Raw genomic sequence first — 21,496 nt, forward strand, 5'->3', positions numbered from 1 at the left:
ATGGCTTGATTATGCAAAGAAAAAATTGTGATTGTGAGATTTTTGTTTCTTATTTTCTTCACATTTAAAAGGTTTTTGAAACTTCTTTTTTTAATGGACCTTTATATGTTTAAATGCAGTCTAACTTGGAGAAGTTATATTCTTACAAACCATGTGATAAGGTTTCTTCTGGGAGTAACATTTCTAAAAAAAGGTACAGAGTTCCATATTTCTATGTTCTATACTTACTTTATGAGTACTTTTTTTCTAAAGAGAAAGGACTGTCAGATGTTGGGCTATTTCATTGGCAAAAGGAAGTTAAATTTAAAAATAAGCCTTTCAGTATTAGAATGATCAAAGTGAGCTACAAAATAATAATGCTAATTTAATAGCTAACACTTCTTGGATATTACTGTTTGTCAGGCATTATGTTAAATGCTGAGAGCTTTATATGTGATATCTCATTTAATTCCTACAAGAGCCTAACAGCTGTTATTATTTATCGCCATTTTATAGTTGAAGATACCAAGGGTTAGGAAGTTGACTAACTTGTTCAAGAGCTTACAGCTAATGGCCGAACTGGCTTTCAAATCTATATTTGCCTACCTCTAGCATCAGGACACTATTTTTATTTGTGTGAAATATATACAGGCCTACTTTGTTTTATTGTGCCTTGCTTTATTGTGACTTGCAGGTATTGCATTTCTTATAAATTGAAGGTTTGTGGCAACCCTGCGCCAAACAGATCGTGTTAGCCCCATTTTCCAACAGCGTGTCCTGTTGTCATGTCTTTGTGTTATGTTTTGGTAGTTGTTGCAATATTTCTAACATTTTCATTATTATATCATATCTATTATAGTGATCTATGATTGGTGATCTTTGATGTTACTATTTTAATTGTCCTGGGGTACTATTAACCATGCCCACATAAGGCAGCAAACTTAGTAAGTGTTATATGAGTTCTGACTGCTGCATTGACTGGCCATTCACCATTTCTCTCCCTCTCCTTGGGCTTCCCTGTTCCCTGAGATACAACAAAATTGAAATTAGGCCAATTAATAACTCTGTAATAGTCTCTAAGTGTTTGTTTGTTTGTTTGTTTGTTTGTTTTCTCAATACTGAGTCTCACTCTGCCGTTCAGGCTGGAGTGCAGCGGCGCATTGTCAGCTCACTGCAACCTCCACCTCCCGGGTTCAAGCGATTCTCCTGTCTCAGCTTCCTGAGTAGCTGGGACTACAGATGCTTGCCACCATGCCTGGCTAATTTTTGCATTTTTAGTAGAGATGGGGTTTTGCCATGTTGGCCAGACTGGTCTTAAAATCCTGACCTCAAGTGATCCCCCGCCTTGGCCTCCCGAAGTGCTGGGATTACAGGTGTGAGTCGCTGCACCTGGCCCATCTCTAAGTGTTTAAGTGAAAGGAAGATTCACATGTCTCTCACTTTAAATCAAAAGCTAAAAATGATTAAGCTTAGTGAGGAAGCCATTTTAAAAACTGAGATAGGCCAAAAGCTAGGCCTCTTGCACCCAGTAGTTTCCAAAGGCAAAAGATCCTGAGGGAAATTAAAAATGCTACCCCAGTCAATACACCAATGATAGGAAAGCAAAGCAACCTTTTTGCTGATATGGAGACAGTTTTAGTGGTCTTTATAGGAAATCAAACCAGCCACAACATTCCCTTGAGCCAAAGCCTAATCCAGACCAAAGCCCTAACTCTCTTCAATTCTCTGAAAACTGAGAGAGGTGAGGAAGCTGCAGAATAAAAGTTTGAGGCCAGCAGAGGTTGGTTCATGAGGTTTAAGGAAAGAAGCCATCTCCATAACATAAAAGTGCAAAGTGAAACAGCAAGTGCTGGTATAGAAGCTGTAGCAAGTTATCCAGAAGATCTAGCTAAGATCGTCGATGAAGGTACCTGCACTTACAGACTTTGAATGTAGACCAAATACTTTCTACCAGAAGAAGAAGCTGTCTAGTACTTTCATAGCTCGAGAGAAGTCAGTGCCTGGCTTCAAAGCTTCAAAGGACAAGCTGACTGTCTTGTTAGAGGCTGATACAGCTGGTGACTTTAAGTTGAAGCCAATGCTCATTTAGCATTCTGAAAATCCTAAGGCCCTTAAGAATTATGCTATGTCTACTCTGCCTGTGCTACATACATGTAACAACAAAGTCTTGATGATACCTCTTTAAAGCATGGCTTACTGAATACTTTAAGCCCATTGTTGAAACCTGCTTAGACAAAAGATTCCTTTCAAAATATTACTGCTCATTGACAACACTTAGACACCAAGAGCCGCAATGGAGACATACAAGGAGATTAATGTTGTCTTCATGCCTGCTAACTCAACATCCATTCTGTAGCTCATGGATCAAGAAGTATATTAACTTTTCAAGTATTGTTATTGAAGAAATACATTTTGTAATGCTTTAGCTTCCATAGATAGTGATTATCAGAGAAAAGTTTTTAAGAGGTTTTCCAGAAAACCTTCTGGAAAATATTCTCTATTTTGGATGTCGTGAAGAATATTTGTGATTCATGAGAGTAGGTAAAAATATCAGTATTAATAGGAATTTGGAAGAAGTCGATTCTCATTAAAATCAAGAGTTTAGTGATAGACATACTGAGTTTGGGATACCTGTGGAATAGTCCAGAAATTAATTTAAATATATGGGCTTAGTGTACAGAAGTGAGCAGCAGGATGCTTATATATCAATAGGTATTATTTTAAAATGTATTGAAATTTTCCTTAAAATAATACCTATACTTGATTTAATAAGTTAATTGGAAATTAATGGCTTATGACAAGCATACCAGCCCACACTCTTCCCACACTCACTTTGCTGTTGTTCATGGAGGCTGTCATCTTTAAATCTTTCAGCTGATTTCTCTAGCGTGTGCCTTTTTATTTCTGAATGACATGCTTAGAATACTATTTTTTTGACTTACCAATTTTAGAAATTTTCTACTCACCTCCTATCACGGTAGATTTCCCCTCCTTCATTCCTCCGCCAATATAATTATATTTCATCATATTAATAATTCATGTATATATTTTTAAATATAATAACAATATGATAATATTGTGTTTATATTATTATAACTACACAAATATTATATACATACTACTAACCCAACCATGTTATTATGACCACCCACTACCTTTATTTTTTTCCTCGTGTTAGTGATTGTCTTTGTGTTCTTTTCTTGGTTTTTAGTGTTCCTTTTACTAATTTTCTTTTTTCCTATTTCAGTCTCTCATTGTTTGTTTACTCATTTGGAGTGTTGCTTGTTGCTTGACTTTTATCCCCTCCCACCTAGTGACATTTTTTTTTTTTTTTTTTTTTTAAACTGCCCAGCGACAATTATTGTTCCAGCCCTGGAAAAACATCCCTTTTTTAAATTTCAGCACAGCAAAGCATGTTAAACTTCCAACTCAAATAAATGAAATTTAAACAAAACTTGCTAAAGAAACCTTCATCACAACAACGCTTTAGGGCCTGATCACTTTAAGTCCATTATTGACATTTTATTTTAGTCATCAAATTTTAATTTCTAAGAGTGCTTCTTGTTCTCTTGTTTCTTCTTCCCCACCAGTTAAAAATCTATGATGTTATAACAAGGATCATAAATTGTATCCCAGTAGGTTAAGAAATCTTGGTTAAAACCTGTTGTATCCCAGTAAGTTGAAAGATGTTAACGTGTCGTATTTTTTTCAAAAGCGGTTGAGGAAGAGAATGGGACAAATGCTCTTTTTAAAACACACCAATTTTGTGATGAACTCAAATTACAATGTTAACTTTACCATTATAATGAATGTATTTGATCCAAAAATTTTAAAATCTAGGCTGTTGTCATTTAAATAACAAATTACCTTACTGGTATCATGAAGAGTAAATGTTAGTACTGATTTGGAAAGACATTCTCATTTAGGAGATGAAATAGAAAGTAAATGAGGAGAAAGAAAAGCTTTTATTATTTATTTTCTTTTAAATATTTTAGTATCATGGTACAGTCACCAGAAAAATCTTACAGTTCCTCAGAACCTGTTATTTCGGCACAAGAGCAGGAGACTCAGGTAAGGCTTTTGTAAAAAGGTAATTAGTTTATGATAGGGTAGTTATGATTCTATGCATGCTTAAAATTCTGTATTTTGCCAGTATTTTAAAAATTGTTCTTAAGCTAAGAATCTGAGTTTATATTTCAGTTTATATTCATACAAAGGAAAATGTGGTATCTGAAGCTCTAAAAATAAAGGACTAGATCTTTTAAGTACATTTTTAAAAGTATTGAGTTGTTTCTTTGTTTTTTGTTCAGACTATGTTATATGGCAAATTGGTAGAAGCTAGGCAGAAACATGCCAATAAAATGGATGTTCCCCCAGCTATTCTGGCAACAAACAAGATACTGGTGGATATGGCCAAAATGAGGTAAACTATCTTTTGCATGTGTTCTCATTTATTTCCTTCTAACAAAATTTATCTAAGTTGATAATATGACCATAGCTTCCACTGTCACATCTGGGAGGTGACTCAAATTCTCCCTGCTGCGATGCTTATCTCTTTGCCAAGCTTTAGTACCACATTTCTATGTGAATAAAAACCAGTTACGTTTTCAGCAATCATATTCAATATATGTAAAATCTAACTCATTATCTACCCACCCTGCATTTTATCCAAATGCCGAAATTCCTCTTTTTGGATTCTTTTTGATTATCATACCATCACATTCCTAGTCAGAGGTTCCTAATGCTTAAAACCTCTGATCTGAATTTTCTCTCCTCCAATATAAAACCTCTTCCTCTTCCTCCTCCTCCTCTTCTTTCTTCTTTCTTTTTTTCTTTTCTTTTCTTTTCTTTTCTTTTCTCTTCCTTCCTTCCTTCCTTCCTTCCTTCCTTCCTTCCTTCCTTCCTTCCTTCCTTTCTTTCTTTCTTCCTCTTCCTCTTCCTCTTCCTCTTCTTCTCTTCTTCTCTCTTCTCCCTTCTCTCTTCTCCCTTCTCTCTTCTCCCTCCTTCTTCTCCCTCCTTCGTCTCCCTCCTTCTTCTCCTCCTTCTCCTCCTCCTTCTTCTCCTCCTCCTCCTCCTTCTTATCCTCCTCCTCCTCCTTCTCCTTCTCCTCCTCCTCCTCCTTCTTCTCCTCCTCCTCCTTCTTCTTCTCCTTCTTCTCCTCCTCCTCCTCCTTCTTCTCCTTCTCCTCTTCCTTCTCCTTCTTCTCCTTCTCCTCCTTCCTCCTCCTTCTTCTNTCTTCTCCCTTCTCTCTTCTCCCTCCTTCTTCTCCCTCCTTCGTCTCCCTCCTTCTTCTCCTCCTTCTTCTCCTCCTTCTCCTCCTCCTTCTTCTCCTCCTCCTCCTTCTTCTTCTCCTCCTCCTCCTCCTCCTCCTTCTTATCCTCCTCCTCCTCCTTCTTCTCCTTCTCCTCTTCCTCCTCCTTCTTCTCCTCCTCCTCCTCCTTCTCCTTCTTCTCCTCCTCCTCCTTCTCCTCCTCCTTCTTCTTTCTTCTTCTTCTTCTTCCTTTTTTCCTGAAGACAGGTCTCACTCTGTTGCCCAGGCTGGAGTATAGTGGTGCGATCACTGCTCACTGCAGCCTTGACCTCCTGGGCTCAAGCTATCCTCCCACCTCAGCCTCCTGAGTAGCTGGGACTACAGAACATGCCACCTTGCTCAGCTAATATTTGTATATTTTGTACAGACAGGGTTTTGTCATATTGCCCAGGCTGGTCTCCAACTTCTAAGCTCAGGCAATCTTCTCGCCTCAGTCTCCAAAGTGCTGGCACTACAGGTGTAAACCACTGTGCCTGACCTCTTTTTCTTATTTAAATACTTTTCATACCTTTTGTAAAACGGGTTCCTTATTGCCTGTCTGTGCCTTCCTCCTCCTTCTTAATGACACCACATTAGTTCTGACTGTTTTCCCTTGGCATGTTGCAGAAGCCTCTTAACTATTAACCCTTCATTCTCTCTCTCTGTTTCATCCAGTATATGAGTACCAAACTAAATCTTCCTTTATCATGTCTTACTTCTGCTTAAATGGTTTCTTTCTAGCTTGGAATTCAAGGCCTTCCATTTATGAACTTACTTTTCTAAGTTACAGAATTTGAAATGGTTTATCTTACCTGGATTGTTTACCACTTGTTGAAGACCCGTTTTCAACTTCCATATATTTATTTACAGTGTTGCTTCTCCTTGTAGTTTCCTTGATTCCTCAAAACTCCTTTTAAGAAATTCTTTAAGATCTCACTTTATTACTATAAAGACTATGAGAAGGTATTTCATGATCTTATTGGCGAAGTAATTCCCCTCTCTTGAATTCATAGAGGACTTTCAGATGAATTCGAAAGATGCTTCTCTGGCACTTACCACACAATGCTATATTATAGTTTTTTGTAATTAGTGGTAAACGTGTATTATTATATCTTCTAGATTTTAAACTCCGAATAAAGATATTAGCTCCTCATCTTTTTGTGTGTCTCCCATAGCACCTAGCACAATGCCTCGTAAACATGAGGTGATCATTAAACATTTAGAAGAAGTTATTTCCCAAGAATAGTTGCTTGGTAATTGTATTCGTCTTTTGCTTCCTTTTAAAAATTTGTTTCTGTCATGTATACATATGTAACAAACCTGCACATTGTGCATGTGTACCCTAGAACTTAAAGTATAATTTAAAAAAAAAATTGTTTCTGTCACTAAATTGCATCCAATAGATATTACTTGAGTGCAGAATTTTCTAATGACATTACACAGTGCTATATCTGACACTAATTCTGTTGTTAATAAGTATTCTAAGACCATACTTTACTATTCAGGATTTTTTTTTTTTTTTTGGTGACTGAGTCTCACTCTATCACCTACGCTGGAGTGCAGTGGCACATTCTCGGCTCACTGCAACCGCTGCCTCCTGGGTTCAAGCAATTCTCCTGCCTCAGCCTCCAGAATAGCTGGGACCACAGGCGTGCACCGCCACCCCCGGCTAATTTTTTGTATTTTAGTAGAGATGAGGTTTCACTGTGTTGTCCAGGCTGGTCTTGAACTCCTGAGCTCAGGCAATCCACCTGCCCTGGCCTCCCAAAGTGTTGGGATTACAGGCATGAGCCATCGCGCCTGGCCCAGAGGAGATATTTAATGAAAAGGAGTAATCATTAGATCGGCAGATTTTTAGAAGGAAGGAGGGCATCGAATGTGTTCTTGGATATTGGACACAATAAGAAATACTGAGCTAAAAGTCTGAAGGAATTGGCGGATATACTGTTACAGGTAAACACTTTGTAGAAGAAAATAATGAATGAGACTTTCTTTTGAGATTTTCTTAGGCTCTTAGTTGTTCCCAGTTAGAGCCTCATACTTTTCATGACTATAAAGATAATAATAAAATCAGTAATAAAATGAATATTTGATATGTTAACCTGTTCCTTTATGACAGTGTCCTGTTTACCAGTTAACAGTGTGTTTTTGTGGTGATGGGGACAATAGTGTTTTTATTCATAAGTTGGTAAAAGCACAAGTCTTTAAATGGTGGTAAGCAAAGAAAGAAATTATAAAACATGATTAGTTGTATTATACATTGTTTTGGTTGTTGGAAAAACTATACATTTAGAGAATCATTATGAAGCTGAACATCAGCTATATTGCTGGAGTGATACTATTTCAGTGGTTTCTTGACCTTTTTATTGTTGTTAAATACAGACCAACTACGGTTGAAAACGTAAAAAGGATTGATGGTGTTTCTGAAGGCAAAGCTGCCATGTTGGCCCCTCTGTTGGAAGTCATCAAACATTTCTGCCATACAAATAGTGTTCAGGTAAAATACTGTGGTTTGCAGGAGCTCTTAGAGAATAAGCATTTTTTGTAACCATTTCAAAAGTACCCTTCAGAAGCAACATTTTCTCACTTTCTTTGCATTTCCATACTGGACACTTAGAAAATGAATTTAGATTGTTTTACAGTCAATCTGTCGTAAAACATGTCAGTTATCTACTTTTAAAGATGATACTAAAAAGTAGTTGTCCAGGCTGCTGATGTCTTTCTATTTCATTGGGAGGTTTTGTTTTTAAATTGGAAACATTATTTTAGGTTGATAAATTACAATTTTACATTCAAATGTGGTAGTTGGAAATTAAAGCTGGAAAGTTATCCTTGCTATGAGTTGGTCCGGAGCTCAGCCACTTGCTTTTGGTTTAGCATATTCTCTAATCTCGCTCCCCTTCCAGTAATGCTGTCTTTTGATAGTAAGTGGATTTCATATTATTCTCTTCAGTTTTAATAGTGTTTCCTTCATATCCTTTTACTGTTGCCTGTTCTGCCATAAGTGACCATTTCCAGAAAGATCATTTGGGATTTTCTCTAAACTCCACATAGCAGACTCTATCGTGTGTACTCTGCAGAAGGTGAGGCAGTGGGGGATAGAGGGGAGACTACTGGACTTGGAGTCTCAGAATCAGGACTTTAATTCTTCCTTACAGTTGTTCACCTGGTGAACCTGAACATGTCCTTTAATTTCCTTGGGTCTCCATTTCCTCAGCTACACAACGGAAATGACACTTCCTCCCCCACATCCGGGAAACAACAGATGACATTAGAAAAGTAGAAGACATGGGATAAATATAAAACGTTGAACGAGTTAAACACATTCAAGGCAGTATTAAGGGATTATTTTTTACTTCCAAGAAGCTCCTGGAAGCTTTGGGCAGGCACAGTTGGATCCTACTTTAGAAAATCTTTCTCTAACTATAAGTAGAAAACCCTTCTGCTTTTGAATGTAGCATTTCCCTCTTTTGATATAGAATATCTTTGGCAACTTTAAATTTTCTTTTATCATACTGTTTATATAAGACATCATGTGGAATCTTATTTCTTACTGAGTTGTTTAGATGAATGTAATGCTAATGGTTTGGGAAAGAATATCAATACCTACTAGTGGTAATTGAGTAAAGTTCCCTCTCTTTGGACACTTGCACAAGTAGTATCTGCTTTCATAGAATTAGTGATATTATTGAATTAATGAATGAATGATCTCTCCTAACTCCCCTTCAGGAGAGGAAACTGAAGTAGGGGAAAAGGTAAATTCCCCAAGGGATAGGTATGAAACCTTTATGAACCTTCTGGATAGAGAAGATGACTGCTAATTTCTGTGATTAGAAATTATACTTGGGTTATTCTGCAAATTGAAATCATTTCTTTTTTAAAATGTCAACTTTAATGTTTATTAAGCAAGTTTTGTTATTCATGAGTTTCATTAGCCTTTAATATATTTTTTAAATTTTGAAGTAAAATTTCTTGCTATCACAATACACATTAAAATTACAAATATGACACATATATTAAACGCATTAAGATGGCCAGTTAGGAAAATATGCTAAAATATTTTATATAAATACATTTTTTGAGAATTTTGAGAATTTATGGAACAAAGTAATGATACAATCCACAAATGTACAATTAAAGGGTTTAGGGATATCCAAAATACTTGGCAAAGTAATCTGAAATAATACTCTTAGGAAGGAAGGGCTACAATGTGATTCTAGTAAGCAAAAATCTAATCAAATCATACTGTAGTCCCAGCTACTCGGGAAGGTGAAGCAGGAGAATGGCATGAAGCCGAGAGGTGGAGATTGCAGTGAGCTGAGATTGCGCCACTACACTCCAGCCTGGGGGACAGAGCGAGATTCCGTGTCAAAAAAAAATAAAAAAGACTGTATGAACCTATATGGCATAAATATGTACAAATATTATTTATTTTTTAAAAATCCAGGGGTAAGGGCAGGGTAGTTAGAAAATACCTAAGGGTGTTCATGAAATAAGATTGGCTATGAATGACAGTTGCTGAAACTGGGTGATGCCCATCTTACTCTCTCGACTTGTGTTATGTGTTTGATATATCCCACAATAAACCTTAAAAAAAAAGATGAGTGGTCAATTATAGGAAGATATAAATAGAAAAGGCAATAAGGACGAAAGTTGGCAAAGCTTACCTAAGCACTCTTTAGATAAAAAGACATTTTCGCTAACTAGATTTGAATATTATAGTTTAATTGGCAAGGAGAATGCCTGAACTTAATCTTTGTTAAGAGACTACTTAAGGCACTATCAGAAGTTACCTTATGGCGAGGTGCAATCCCTCGTGCCTGTAATCCCAGCACTTTGGCAGGCCAAGGCAGGCAGGCTGCCTGAGGCCAGGAGTTAGAAAACAACCTGGGCAACATAGCGAGACCCCACCTCTACAAAAACAATTTTTTAAAATTAGCCAGGCATGGTGGTGTTATCCTGTAATCCCAGCTACTTAAGATGCTTAGGCAGGAGGATTGCTTGAGCCCAGGGATTTGAGGCTGCAGTGAGCCATCATTGTGCCACAATACTCCAGCTTGAGTGATAGGAAAAAAAAAAATAAGCGTCTTTGTTATATTCTCAAACTTTCAGGTGAGCTGGCTTCCTATATAACTTTCAGGTGAGCTGGCTTCCTATATAACTCTTCTATAGAACAGAACATACTGGTTGGGGCAAGTGAAACTGTCCAGTTGTATGCCTCATAAGTTAATGAATTTGCTTTCTAATATATACACTGATATTTATACACACATACACATAAAACCAAGTTCAATAGATGGGTAGTACAACTCTACTCCCCAAAACTCAACTACCCTGTGATAAGATATATTAGACTTTTGAGATTGCATGGATGAGGACTGAAATGCTGGCCTAGACCATGGCGTTGCCATAGTGGGGTGACCAGTCTGAAGAGCTAACAATGCTTCCTCAGTAAATACATATTTTGTCTTGATAGGATTTCTACAGATTGCAAAATGCAGCTATTCTGAAACTGCAAAAGAGAAACAGAAGCATGTAACACCTGGGAGTGTTTTATTAGGCCCACCATATGCTCAGAACATGAAATCTCCGCTGCTAGGGTTATTTGATTGAAATTGTCTTTTGTGTTGATGTGAGAGTTTAGCTCTGAGATTCTTCCCGATGTAAAATATAATCCCCCGAAAGGTTTGGCAAGCATGTTTTATTGCCTTGGGTCAGATAATTCAAATTCTAACATTAGGCATCATCTATATAGCATGTAAAAAGTAAAACAGAAACGTTTATGTTTCTCACCAAGCAGTAAATTAATACTCAACTAATAAATTTCTTAAACTCCCTAATAACAGAGTATGGAAACAAAAAATGAATTTCTTTCCAAAAGAAAAGCTCATAGATACGTTTACTTACATATGTATACATAGTAGAGTAGACCACATGATAAATAACCTTATAAAAATGATACCAATAGTAGTCATCAAGAGACGAGGCGCTTCTTTAAATTATTAATTTAGTTTGTTACAGATTTTATTATGGCTATAGTATGTTGTTTTAATCTACCTTTTATGTGTAGTTAAAAAAAAAGTTGTCTATATCTTTACCTTTATTTCAGCCTTTAAAAGATTCCATTATTTTTTCATTAATCTTGTTTTCAATCGTTCCCCATTTTTTCTTTTAAACATTTCTTAAGGAACCATATTTAAGATTTTATAGAATACTTAGATTTCTAGTTGGGGTGTATCATTTAAAATTAGATGTGTAGAGAGAGTGTTATGATATATTTCGTTATGATATATTAGTGGTTATAGTACCTAAAATCGAATAGTGATTCTGTTCGTTCGTTCGTTCGTTCGTTCGTTCGTTCATTCATTCGTTTTCATTCATTCATTCATTCATTCATTCAATATTCACTTCCAGGGATTGGGGACTTACTTAAAGACAGAGTGGTTCACATTATACTTCCTTTTTTTAGTCCTGCTTATTGGTTAAAGAGAAGACTAGGAAATGTTTGTTATTACAAATATTTTGTTAAAAATTAAATTTGTGTGCTCTAGCATTATTTTACCTTTTTAAATCAATACGTTAAAAATCCAACTTCTTTTTGAGCTCCCCATAAAAAGGGAATTATTTGTTGCTTATAGGTTTAACTTGTGTTTATTTTTTTCTTAATGGCTAATGATCATATTTATATTCTATTGTTATATTGATATTATTGATCATTTGTGCTACATTTAAAATTCTGTAGACAGACCTCTTTTCAAGTACAGAACCTCAAGAAGAACAGGAGACGAGTCTGGTAGCAAAAAATAAAGTATGCACACTTTCACAGTCTGTGGCCATCACATACTCTTTATTCCAAGAAAAGAAGATGCCTTTGGTAAGTGTGACTTTCAAGTTACAGGGAATTTTTTTAGTTTATTTAAACTTGTGTTTTATCAGCTGTTTAGTATTAAAGCTCTGACTTGGGATAATTTCCTCCAACTCTACAATAAATCTCAGTTTAATTTAAAAGAGAACGTTGTTTTCTTTTCTGTTAAGCCTCCCTGTTAAGTAATAGCAGTAAGTTTAGTTTGGCCATGAATATCTTCTAGAGGTTGTATTGGAGTACTGATACACACATTTATAGCTCAGGGATACTGCCTCAGCCATATTTTAAAATGGGACTAATAGTTTAAAAACTATAAATATTCACAATGTTAAGAAACAACCTCAAGATGCATTAAGAAAAAGGAAGGTGCAAAACAGAAAAACAAACGTAAATGTATGTGTGTGCATATGCATGCTTATATAGTCACATATTCTTGTATGTGTACAAAAAATACATACTGGATCTCTGGAAGCAATAGCCAAACAACTGGAAATATGTTTTTAAAACTTGTTTTTCATTCTATCTCTTCTAGTACTGTTTTGATGCTCTTTGAAAACAATCTAATTGCTGTAACAAATGACCACAGGTAGGCCGGGTGTGGTGGCTCATGCCTGTAATCCCAGCACTTTGGGAGGCTGAGGCAAGCAGATCATTTGAGGTCAGGGAATTGAGACCAGCTGGACAACATAGGGAGACCCTGTCTCTACTAAAAATACAAAAATTAGCCAGGCGTAGTGACACGTGCCTGTAATCCCAGATACTTAGGAGGCTGAGACACAGGAATCACATGAATCCAGGAGGCAGAGGTTGCGGTGAGCTGAGATTGTGCCACTGCATTCCAGCCTGGGCGACCAAGCAAGCCTTGATCTCCAAAAAAAAGACCATATGTAATGTTTCTTCATTGATCTAAGATAAATCTTTAAGGCTGTTGAGGTTTTTTGTATACAAAATGGAGAGTAAGTTTTAATGGAATGTGACAAAATGAGGCTTACAGTTAAGTTTAATTTGAATTCTCATCCTCTTGACATTAAGTTGATTTGTAACAACAGATATGGTCCAATGCCTGCTTTTCTATTGTCTCTGGTTCCATCCACTAGTGCCTATATTACACACCTTTTGTTCAGGTTTTATCATTTAAAATAAATAAGAATAAACAGTCCATAGCTTATCTTACTTACTGAATAAATGTTTTAATTTGACAGTCATGTTTCTTAAAGTTCCTTACAAAAACCATTGCCCAAGAAACTAAATAATTCCATTATACTATTTTTGAAATAGAACACATAATAAATGGGAATTTTAAGTTCAATTTCTTATGTAAATAATAACTTCTATGTACATGTTAAAAATGCCTGTATATACCTAATTTGACCATGTATGTATAGTAGAAATGAAAACAGTTACTAAGAAAATTTGGTATTGGCTCCAAATTTTCCGAATAAAGTGTATTCTAATGCTCAGTTGTAATACAGGGTTTCATGTGTTAGTTTGTGTATTCATGGTTAAAAATGTGAAGACTGCTATATCTTCATTTGTGGCTTTTGGTATTATTTGGTTGTATTTTATTGTATGATATGGTGGTATAATTGTTCTTACCTCCCAGGAGTCTGAGAGGGTCTTGCCAGTTAACCGCAGAATTAAACATGCTTAGGACTAATTAATCAGGAGCAATACTACAATTAGTTGGAGGTAATTTGAAACCTGGTATCAAATAACCCTGATATTATGCACACATGGTGCACACTTTTCTAGTAGACATTTAATTAAAGTAATTTAAAACCTCCCTTTGAAGGATGAAAAACTTTGCCTTAAATGCTCTATTCTGTGAAAGTGTCAACATTCATGCAAATACAGTCTAAATTCAGACTTTGAAAATGTATTGAAAGAGAGGATCATGAAATAAGTTAGAGCTGAGTGACTAAGCTTTCTGGGTGCTTAAAAGAATGTTTTACCTAATAAGTATCGGAAATGTATTTGCAGCCACATTTGTTTAAAGAACCGTATAAATATGTAGCACTGTTCATGTGAAGTTCAATGGTAGGAAAATGCTGACACCCCTTGTGGAACTGTGGTTATTATTATTTTATGAATAGAGTCAATTTCAAACACCTATTAGAGTCTTCTCAGGAACCTTTTATAGAATGCATCTGGAGCGTTATGTTATCGCTAAGCATTTTAGGATTTGTCTTCTTGGAAATTCGTGTAACCAAACCATCATGTGTTATTTCAAGTGTATATAGTATTGGGTTACAGTTTACTGTGTTTTCCAAAGGTTGTAACAACTATTAGACTTACAGAGAATGACTTCTCTGCCACGAATGGCTTTCTAAAGTGAATAGAGAGGGGCGAGGATTGAATTCTTCGGTAAAGCTGGGTGATTTTGTTTTATTCAATACACTTTAATAAGTATAAAAAGTAGAACCTATGGAGAGCTGTAATGGGGGTAGTTTTAAAGAAATTCTGAAAATGAAAAGTTTAAGTAAAGGTTTAGTTCATTGTTTATTTCACACTGAGCATTACCTGAATGTTTTGGACATTTTCTTTCCATGAGTAGAGTGGACACTTTTAAAGTTCACTGGGTTCCTTTGCTGTTCTTTCTCTAGAAGAGCATAGTTGAGAGCAGGATTCTGCCTCTCGTGACAATTGGCATGCACTTATTCCAAGCGGTGAAAGCTGGCTGCCCCCTTGATTTGGAGCGAGCAGGCCTGACTCCAGAGGTTCAGAAGGTTATTGCTGATGTTATCCGAAACCCTCCCGTCAACTCAGGTGAGAAGCATGGCCTGCCTCTGCACCCTTAATGACTTGATGAAGTAAACAAGCAATCTACTAATATTTTTCACCTTTAACAGCACTAATCCTTTATGCTATTATGAAAAGCTTTTGTGATTCTTTTTCTTGTTTTAGGAAAACAGTCTTTCTTCCCATTATCACTCAGAGAAAAATATACTGAGAAATTCTTTTGTTTTGTTTGTTTTTTGAGACAGAGTCTTGCTCTGTTGCCTAGGCTGGAGTGCAGTGTCGTGATCTTGGCTCACTGCAACCTCCACCTCCTGGGTTCAAGCGATTCTCTTGCCTCAGCCTCCTGAGTAGCTGGGACTACAGGCGCATGCCACCATGCCCAGCTATTTTTGTGTCTTTTGATAGAGTCAGGGTTTTCCATGTTGGCCAGGAAGGTCTCGAACTCCTGACCTCAGATGATCTGCCCACCTCAGCCTCCCAAAGTGCTGGGATTACAGGTGTGAGCCATGGCACCTGGCCAATACACTGAGAAATTTTTATTTTCCTTTTCAGCTTAAGGTTACACCTTCCCCGCCATCCAAAACAGTGCTTTCATTTTTTCTAATTTCTACTTCATCACTTGCAAAAACCATATTTTTCTCCACATTCATTCCCAGTAGCTTCCTGACTCCTAGTTCTTCCCTAAACCTTTCTGAGTCCTTGTCATTGGTTTCACTTGAGTAGCCTTTCTAATCAACACAGTCATTGGTTTCAGTTACTGTGACATGGAAGGGACAGACCAAGTTCTTTGGGCCGCTGTGTAGAAGGATTTCCTGTCACTTTGCTGCAGAACCTCAGCTGTGCTGTGGAGAGCAAGCCCCTTTGCTTGTCTTGTAGAAATATTTTAAATTATTATCCTTTTTTTTTTTTTTTTTTTGGTAACAGAAATAAATAGGAGATACGTTAGAGGATTTTCTCTCCTAGATGTATAAATCCAAACTTGGGGTCTTGTAACTCAATAAATCTGATAAGTTTCTTTAGACTGTTATGATAGAGCAGTGGCCATACCAAAAGCCTCATCTCCAAAGCTGCAGTGCAGATACTTTTTACTACCTTAAAGTTTTTTGCACTTGTGTACAACTTGTGAATAATTCCCCCTGAGAATTTGGAAAATCACTCTCTGAAAGCACAGTCAATACTGTGCTTAAATAGATCTGAGCGAAAATAAGTCACTTAGAAGACAGGATTATTTCTAGGCTTGAGCATGACTTGACTGAAGGTCTAAAGAACGAACACCTCCTTCACTTCCATTGATCACGGTGGATGCACGGGGAAAGGAGAGACACGGAGGCAAGTTACAGTAGTGCTCATCTAAGTTCCAGGGATGTGGGGGAGTGGCCAGGGGACTTCAAGTATAGTAAATAAATAACCTATTTATAAGTTATGTCAATGTCATGTTTGAAATAGAAAACCAAATACTGCATGTTCTTACTTATAAGCAGGAGCTAAATTAGGTGCATATGGATATAAAAATGAGAACAGGCTGGGTGTGGTGGCTTGTGTCTATAATCCCAGCACTTCGGGACACCTAGATGGAAGGATTCCTTGAGCTCAGGAGTTCAAGACCAGCCTGAGCAACATAGTGTGACCCCCATCTCTACAAAAAATAAGAAAATTAGCCAGACGTGGTGACATATACCGATAGTCCCAGCTACTTGGGAGACTGAGACAGGAGGAGTGCTTGAGCTCAGGAGTTTGAGGTTACAGTGAGCTGTGATCATGCCACTGCGCTCCAGCGTGAGTGACAGAGTGAGAACCTGTCTCAAAAAGAAAAAAAAAAAAAACATTAGACACTGGGGACTACTGAGGGGAGGGAAGGAACAATGGTTGAAAAGGTGGGAAGGGACAGTGGTTGAAAAACTGCGTGTTGGATACTGTGCTCACTATCTGGGTGATGGGATCAATTGTACCTCAAACCTCAGCATCCTGCAATATATGAATGTAACAAACCTGCCCATGTACTACCTGAATCTAAAGTAAAAGTTATAATTTTAAAAAATTATGATAAAATCAGAAAATAAAGGTCTGAGATGGAAAATTAAAAGACCAAAGCCATCCATAAGCCCAATAAATCCCTTCCCCCCAAAAATTATATATAAAAAAAAGATATTGCGCCAGGCGTGATGGTTCACACCTGTAATCCCAGCACTTGGGAGGCCGAGACGGGCAGATGACTTGAGGTCAGGAGTTCAAGACCAGCCTGGCCAACATGGTGAAACCCTGTCTGTACTAAAAATACAAAAATTAGCCAGCAGTGTTGGCACATGCCTGTAATCCCAGCTACTCAGGAGACTGAGGCAGGAGAATCGCTTGAACCAGGGAGGCGGAGATTGCAGTGAGCCAAGATCGCGCCACTGCACTTCAGCCTGAGTGACTGAGACTCTCTCTCAAAAAAAAAAAAAAAAAAAAAAGACCTTGCACCCTGACAAGTTCTAGTTTGTGCAGGGATGCTAGAATGACTCAAGATTGGAAAAATCTTTAAATGTTACCACAATAAGGGTAAAAGGAGAAAAATTACCTAATGTCATCTGAACAACAACAAGAAGAAATGAAAGACATTAAAAATTGGGAAAAATTTATATTTGAGGAATACTCTTAACAACGAATTCTGCTTATATATCACTTCCTAGTTTTCTGATAACTTCCCATGCAGATGTGTATGTAAGGAATGGATGTAGTAGTCATGCTAATCTGAGTATCTATGTGATACTTATGAATTAATCATGTTTAAGTTAGTAAGTTAGCATTTCAGGGTTAAATTAGCCAAAGTAGGTTAGAGAGGCATCTTATGAGAAAGCTGGCCAACTTTCCTGGTCATCTTCTGATCTTCCTAACTTCAGAAATCAAGGCAGAGAAAGAAAAATAGTAACTACTTTGTAGGATTAGATTTATGGTTGTGGAAACCTCTGTTTCTCCAGTGCAGAATGAGATAGCATTTTAGAGAAAGCCAAAGACTCAAATGTCTTCTTCATGCTTATAGTCTGGAATTTTTTTTCCTTTAGAAATGTATTGTCTCTCAGGACTTAAAGCAATTTGCATCTTTCGATGAAATGTTGAATAGTAGGCAGTATTCTTTGAAAGAATTTGTGCAGGCTAGGCACGGTGGCTCACGCCTGTAATCCCAGCACTTTGGGAAGACAAGGCGGGCAGGTCACTGAGGTCAGGAGTTAGAGACGAGCCTGACCAACATGGTGAAACCCTGTCTCTACTAAAAATACCAAAATTAGCTGGGCTTGGTGGCACACACCTGTAATCCCAGCTACTTGGGAGGCTGAGGCAGGAGAATCACTTGAACCCCCCTGGGAGGTGGAGGAGGTTGTAGTGAGCCGAGATTGCCTCATTATACTACAGTCTGGGCAACAGGGTGAGACTGTCTCAAAAAAAAAAAAAGAATTTGTGCAGTTCCCCACGCCAACCTTTTTTTTTTTTTCTATTGGCATTTCTGCTATTATTTAGCTGCCTTCTTTATAGCCTGAAACTTACAGATGGTGTTGGTCTAGTCTGCAAGAGCAAAGGCTTTGATAATAGACAGATCTGTATTTAGACCTTGGCTCTAGCTTTTCATTGTTATGTGACCTCCATCAAGTGATCCAATTTCCCTAATCCTCAGTTTCCTCATCTCTAAGACAGGGAGAACGATGGGGATGAATTCTGAGAAATGTGTTGTTAGGCGATTTCATCTTATGGGAACCTCACAGAGTGGACTTAATCTTAGATGGTGTAGCCTACTACACATCTAGGCTGTATGGTATAGCTCCTGTCTTCAAACCTGTATAGCATGTGACTTTACTGAATACTGTAGGCAATTATAACACAGTGGTATCTGTGCATATAAACATAGTGAAACATAGAAAAGGCCCAGTAGAAATACAGTGTAACAGATTTTTAAAAAAAGGCCGGGCGTGGTGGCTCACGCTTGTAATCCCAGTACTTTGGGAGGCCGAGGTGGGCGGATCACCTGAGGTCAGGAGTTCAAGACCAGCCTGGGCAACATGGTGAAACCCCGTCTCTACTAAAAATACAAAATTAGCCAGGCGTGGTGGTAGGTACCTGTAATCCCAGCTACTTGGGAGGCTGAGGCAGGAGAATTGCTTGAACCCAGGAGGTGGAAGTTGCAGTGAGCCAAGATTGTGCCACTGCACTCCAAACTGGGAGACAGAGTGAGACTGTCTCAAAAAAAAGATACAAAAGGGTACATCTGTATAGGGCACTTACCGCGAATGGAGCTTGTACCCTGGGAGTTGCTCTGTGTGAGTCAGTGAGTGAGTGGTGAGTGAATGTGAAGACCTAGGACTGTGCACTGCTGTAGACTTTATAAACCCTGTGCACTTAGGCCACACTCACCCCTGTGATACGAATCTATCTGTATAATGTACCTGCATATGTACCCTTGAAACTAAAATAAAAGTTAAAAAAATTTTCTTCTTTCACCAATAATAAATTAACCTTAGCTTACTGTAATGATTTTCTTTATGAATTAAAATCTTTTTACTCTTTTGTAATAACACTTAGCTTAAAACACAAACATATTATACAGCTGTACAAATATATTTTCTTTATATCCTTCTTCTCTAAGCTTTTTTCTGTTTTTGATTTTGTTAAATTCGTTTTACTTTTACATTTTTTTTTTTTTGTTAGAAACCAAGACACAAACCCACACATTAGACTAGGCCTACATGGGCTCAAGATCATCAGTCTCACTGTCTTCCACCTCCACATCTTGTCCCACCAGAAGGTCTTTAGGGGCAGTCACATGCATGGGGCTGTCATCTCCTATGATAACAATGCCTTCTTCTGGACACCTCCAGAAGGGCCTACTTGTTTTACAGTGAACTTCTAAAAAATATTTATAAAGTGTATAGTATAGCAAACACATAAACATAGTAACATAGTCATTTGTTATCATTTTTAAGTATTATGTACTGTATATGCTAGACTTTTACACAGTGGGCAGCAAAGTGAGTTTGTTTACACCATTACCACCACAAACACATAGGTGATGCTTTGCATTGTGATGTTATGATGGCTATGATGTCACTAGGTGATAGGAACTTTTCAGCTGTGTGATAATCTAATGGATACTTGTTCCTGTTGGCTGCCCATCGTTGACTGAAACATCATTATGTGGTACATGACTGTAAATTAGATACTGTTCAGAAAGCTTTGGCGCACTGATAATAGCAAATGGTGGTGGTGAATATGATGATGATGATGATGACTGAAGACACAGATGGTAAAATTTTATGATGTCTTAAACATACCCTTTAAATATGATTATTTTTATAGTTTGTCAGTTTTAATAGGCACTTAAGAATATATGAACTTAATAAGTATATAAGAAAGAATGTTCTCCAACATGTATTTTACAGAGACATACAATTTAAGAACTCAAACAGGTTGTAATGGTGTGTGTGTGTGTGTGCATTGCGCGCATGCATGCGTGCTCATTCGCACTAAAAAATTCTTGGGCATATATTCCTGAATGTCCTAAATGGACATTCTAACATCACTTCATTATGGGCAGAGGGAAATGGTAAAGGAAAATTTCATATTATATTATTCAGCCACATATTGACAACATCTGTTTTATTTGCCTACGGTAAAGAATTGAAGCACTGTTAATTTGCTTTCTAAATCATGTAGGCACAAAGTTATGGAACTTTAGATTTAGAAATGAAATTGGAAATCATTACACTTTCCCTTTCCTATCCCACCCTGTTTTGGAGATAAGGAATGTGAGGCCTAGAGAGTTATAAAACTGTTTTAATACCATGTCTAAGATTAATGACTGAGCAAGTTTCTCTTTTTACTCATGTTAAAGTTGTATTGCCAATTAACTTAAAGGAAAGAAATATGCAATTTCTAATCCTGATATAGGATATGGGTATATAAACTCGATGAGTGAACAAATTAACTTATTTATAATCAGTTTCGTATCTTTATTTATTGAGTGTCTTTACCCCTTACCATATCTAGTACCCTCTACATTCTAAGATTTGCAATTTCTATTTCTGATGTTAGATAACTTTTTAAAGTAAGAAATATTAAAATCAAGCAGAATATAATAATGAAAATTTCTTAAGATATACTTACTAAAAACTTATCGTTCTGTTAATACACTGTCTGTAGGTTGCACATATAATATGAAAAGTATGTTTTGTAGGCTACTTTTAAATCTAGAATAGAGGAGGTTAAGAAGGTCGTGATAACCATGAGCTCTTTTTTTTTTTTTTTTTGAGACAAGGTCTCACTCTGTTGCCCAGGCTGGAGTGCAGTGGCACAATCGTAGCTTACTGCACCCTTGAACTCTTGGGCTCAAGCAAGCCTTCCACTTCAGCCTTCCAAGTAGCTGGGACCACACCTGGCTAATTTTTAAATATTTTTGTAGAGATGGGGTCTCACTACATTGCCCAGCCTAGTCTTGAACCCCTAGCCTCAAGTGATCCTCCCACCTCAGCCTGCCTAAGTGCTGGGATTACAGGTGTGAGCCACTGAGCCCAGCCCTCTTTTATTTCTTTTGATAGTACACTCATAATCATGAAACTATCATTTATGGATGTGAGATTGTGCTTTTGGATTCTTAT

The 21,496-nt window shown here is 37.2% G+C and overlaps 1 protein-coding gene across 2 annotated transcripts in view; it reads left to right on the forward strand.

Annotated features, from left to right (window-relative positions):
• Nucleotides 1–21,496, forward strand: part of WRN (WRN RecQ like helicase) — a 145,738-nt gene that overhangs the window by 114,360 nt on the left and 9,882 nt on the right. For both annotated transcript variants that reach the window (XM_017857254.1, XM_017857246.1), the window contains 6 exons: nt 120–193; nt 3,975–4,050; nt 4,290–4,402; nt 7,652–7,766; nt 12,012–12,143; nt 14,738–14,900. In XM_017857254.1, the coding sequence (XP_017712743.1) occupies nt 120–193; nt 3,975–4,050; nt 4,290–4,402; nt 7,652–7,766; nt 12,012–12,143; nt 14,738–14,900 (673 nt within the window). The remainder of the gene's footprint in view (nt 1–119; nt 194–3,974; nt 4,051–4,289; nt 4,403–7,651; nt 7,767–12,011; nt 12,144–14,737; nt 14,901–21,496) is intronic.

Source organism: Rhinopithecus bieti, unplaced genomic scaffold (genome assembly GCF_001698545.2).
Source record: "Rhinopithecus bieti isolate Rb0 unplaced genomic scaffold, ASM169854v2 scaffold_2077, whole genome shotgun sequence".
In the NCBI taxonomy this organism is placed as follows: Eukaryota; Metazoa; Chordata; class Mammalia; order Primates; family Cercopithecidae; genus Rhinopithecus; species Rhinopithecus bieti.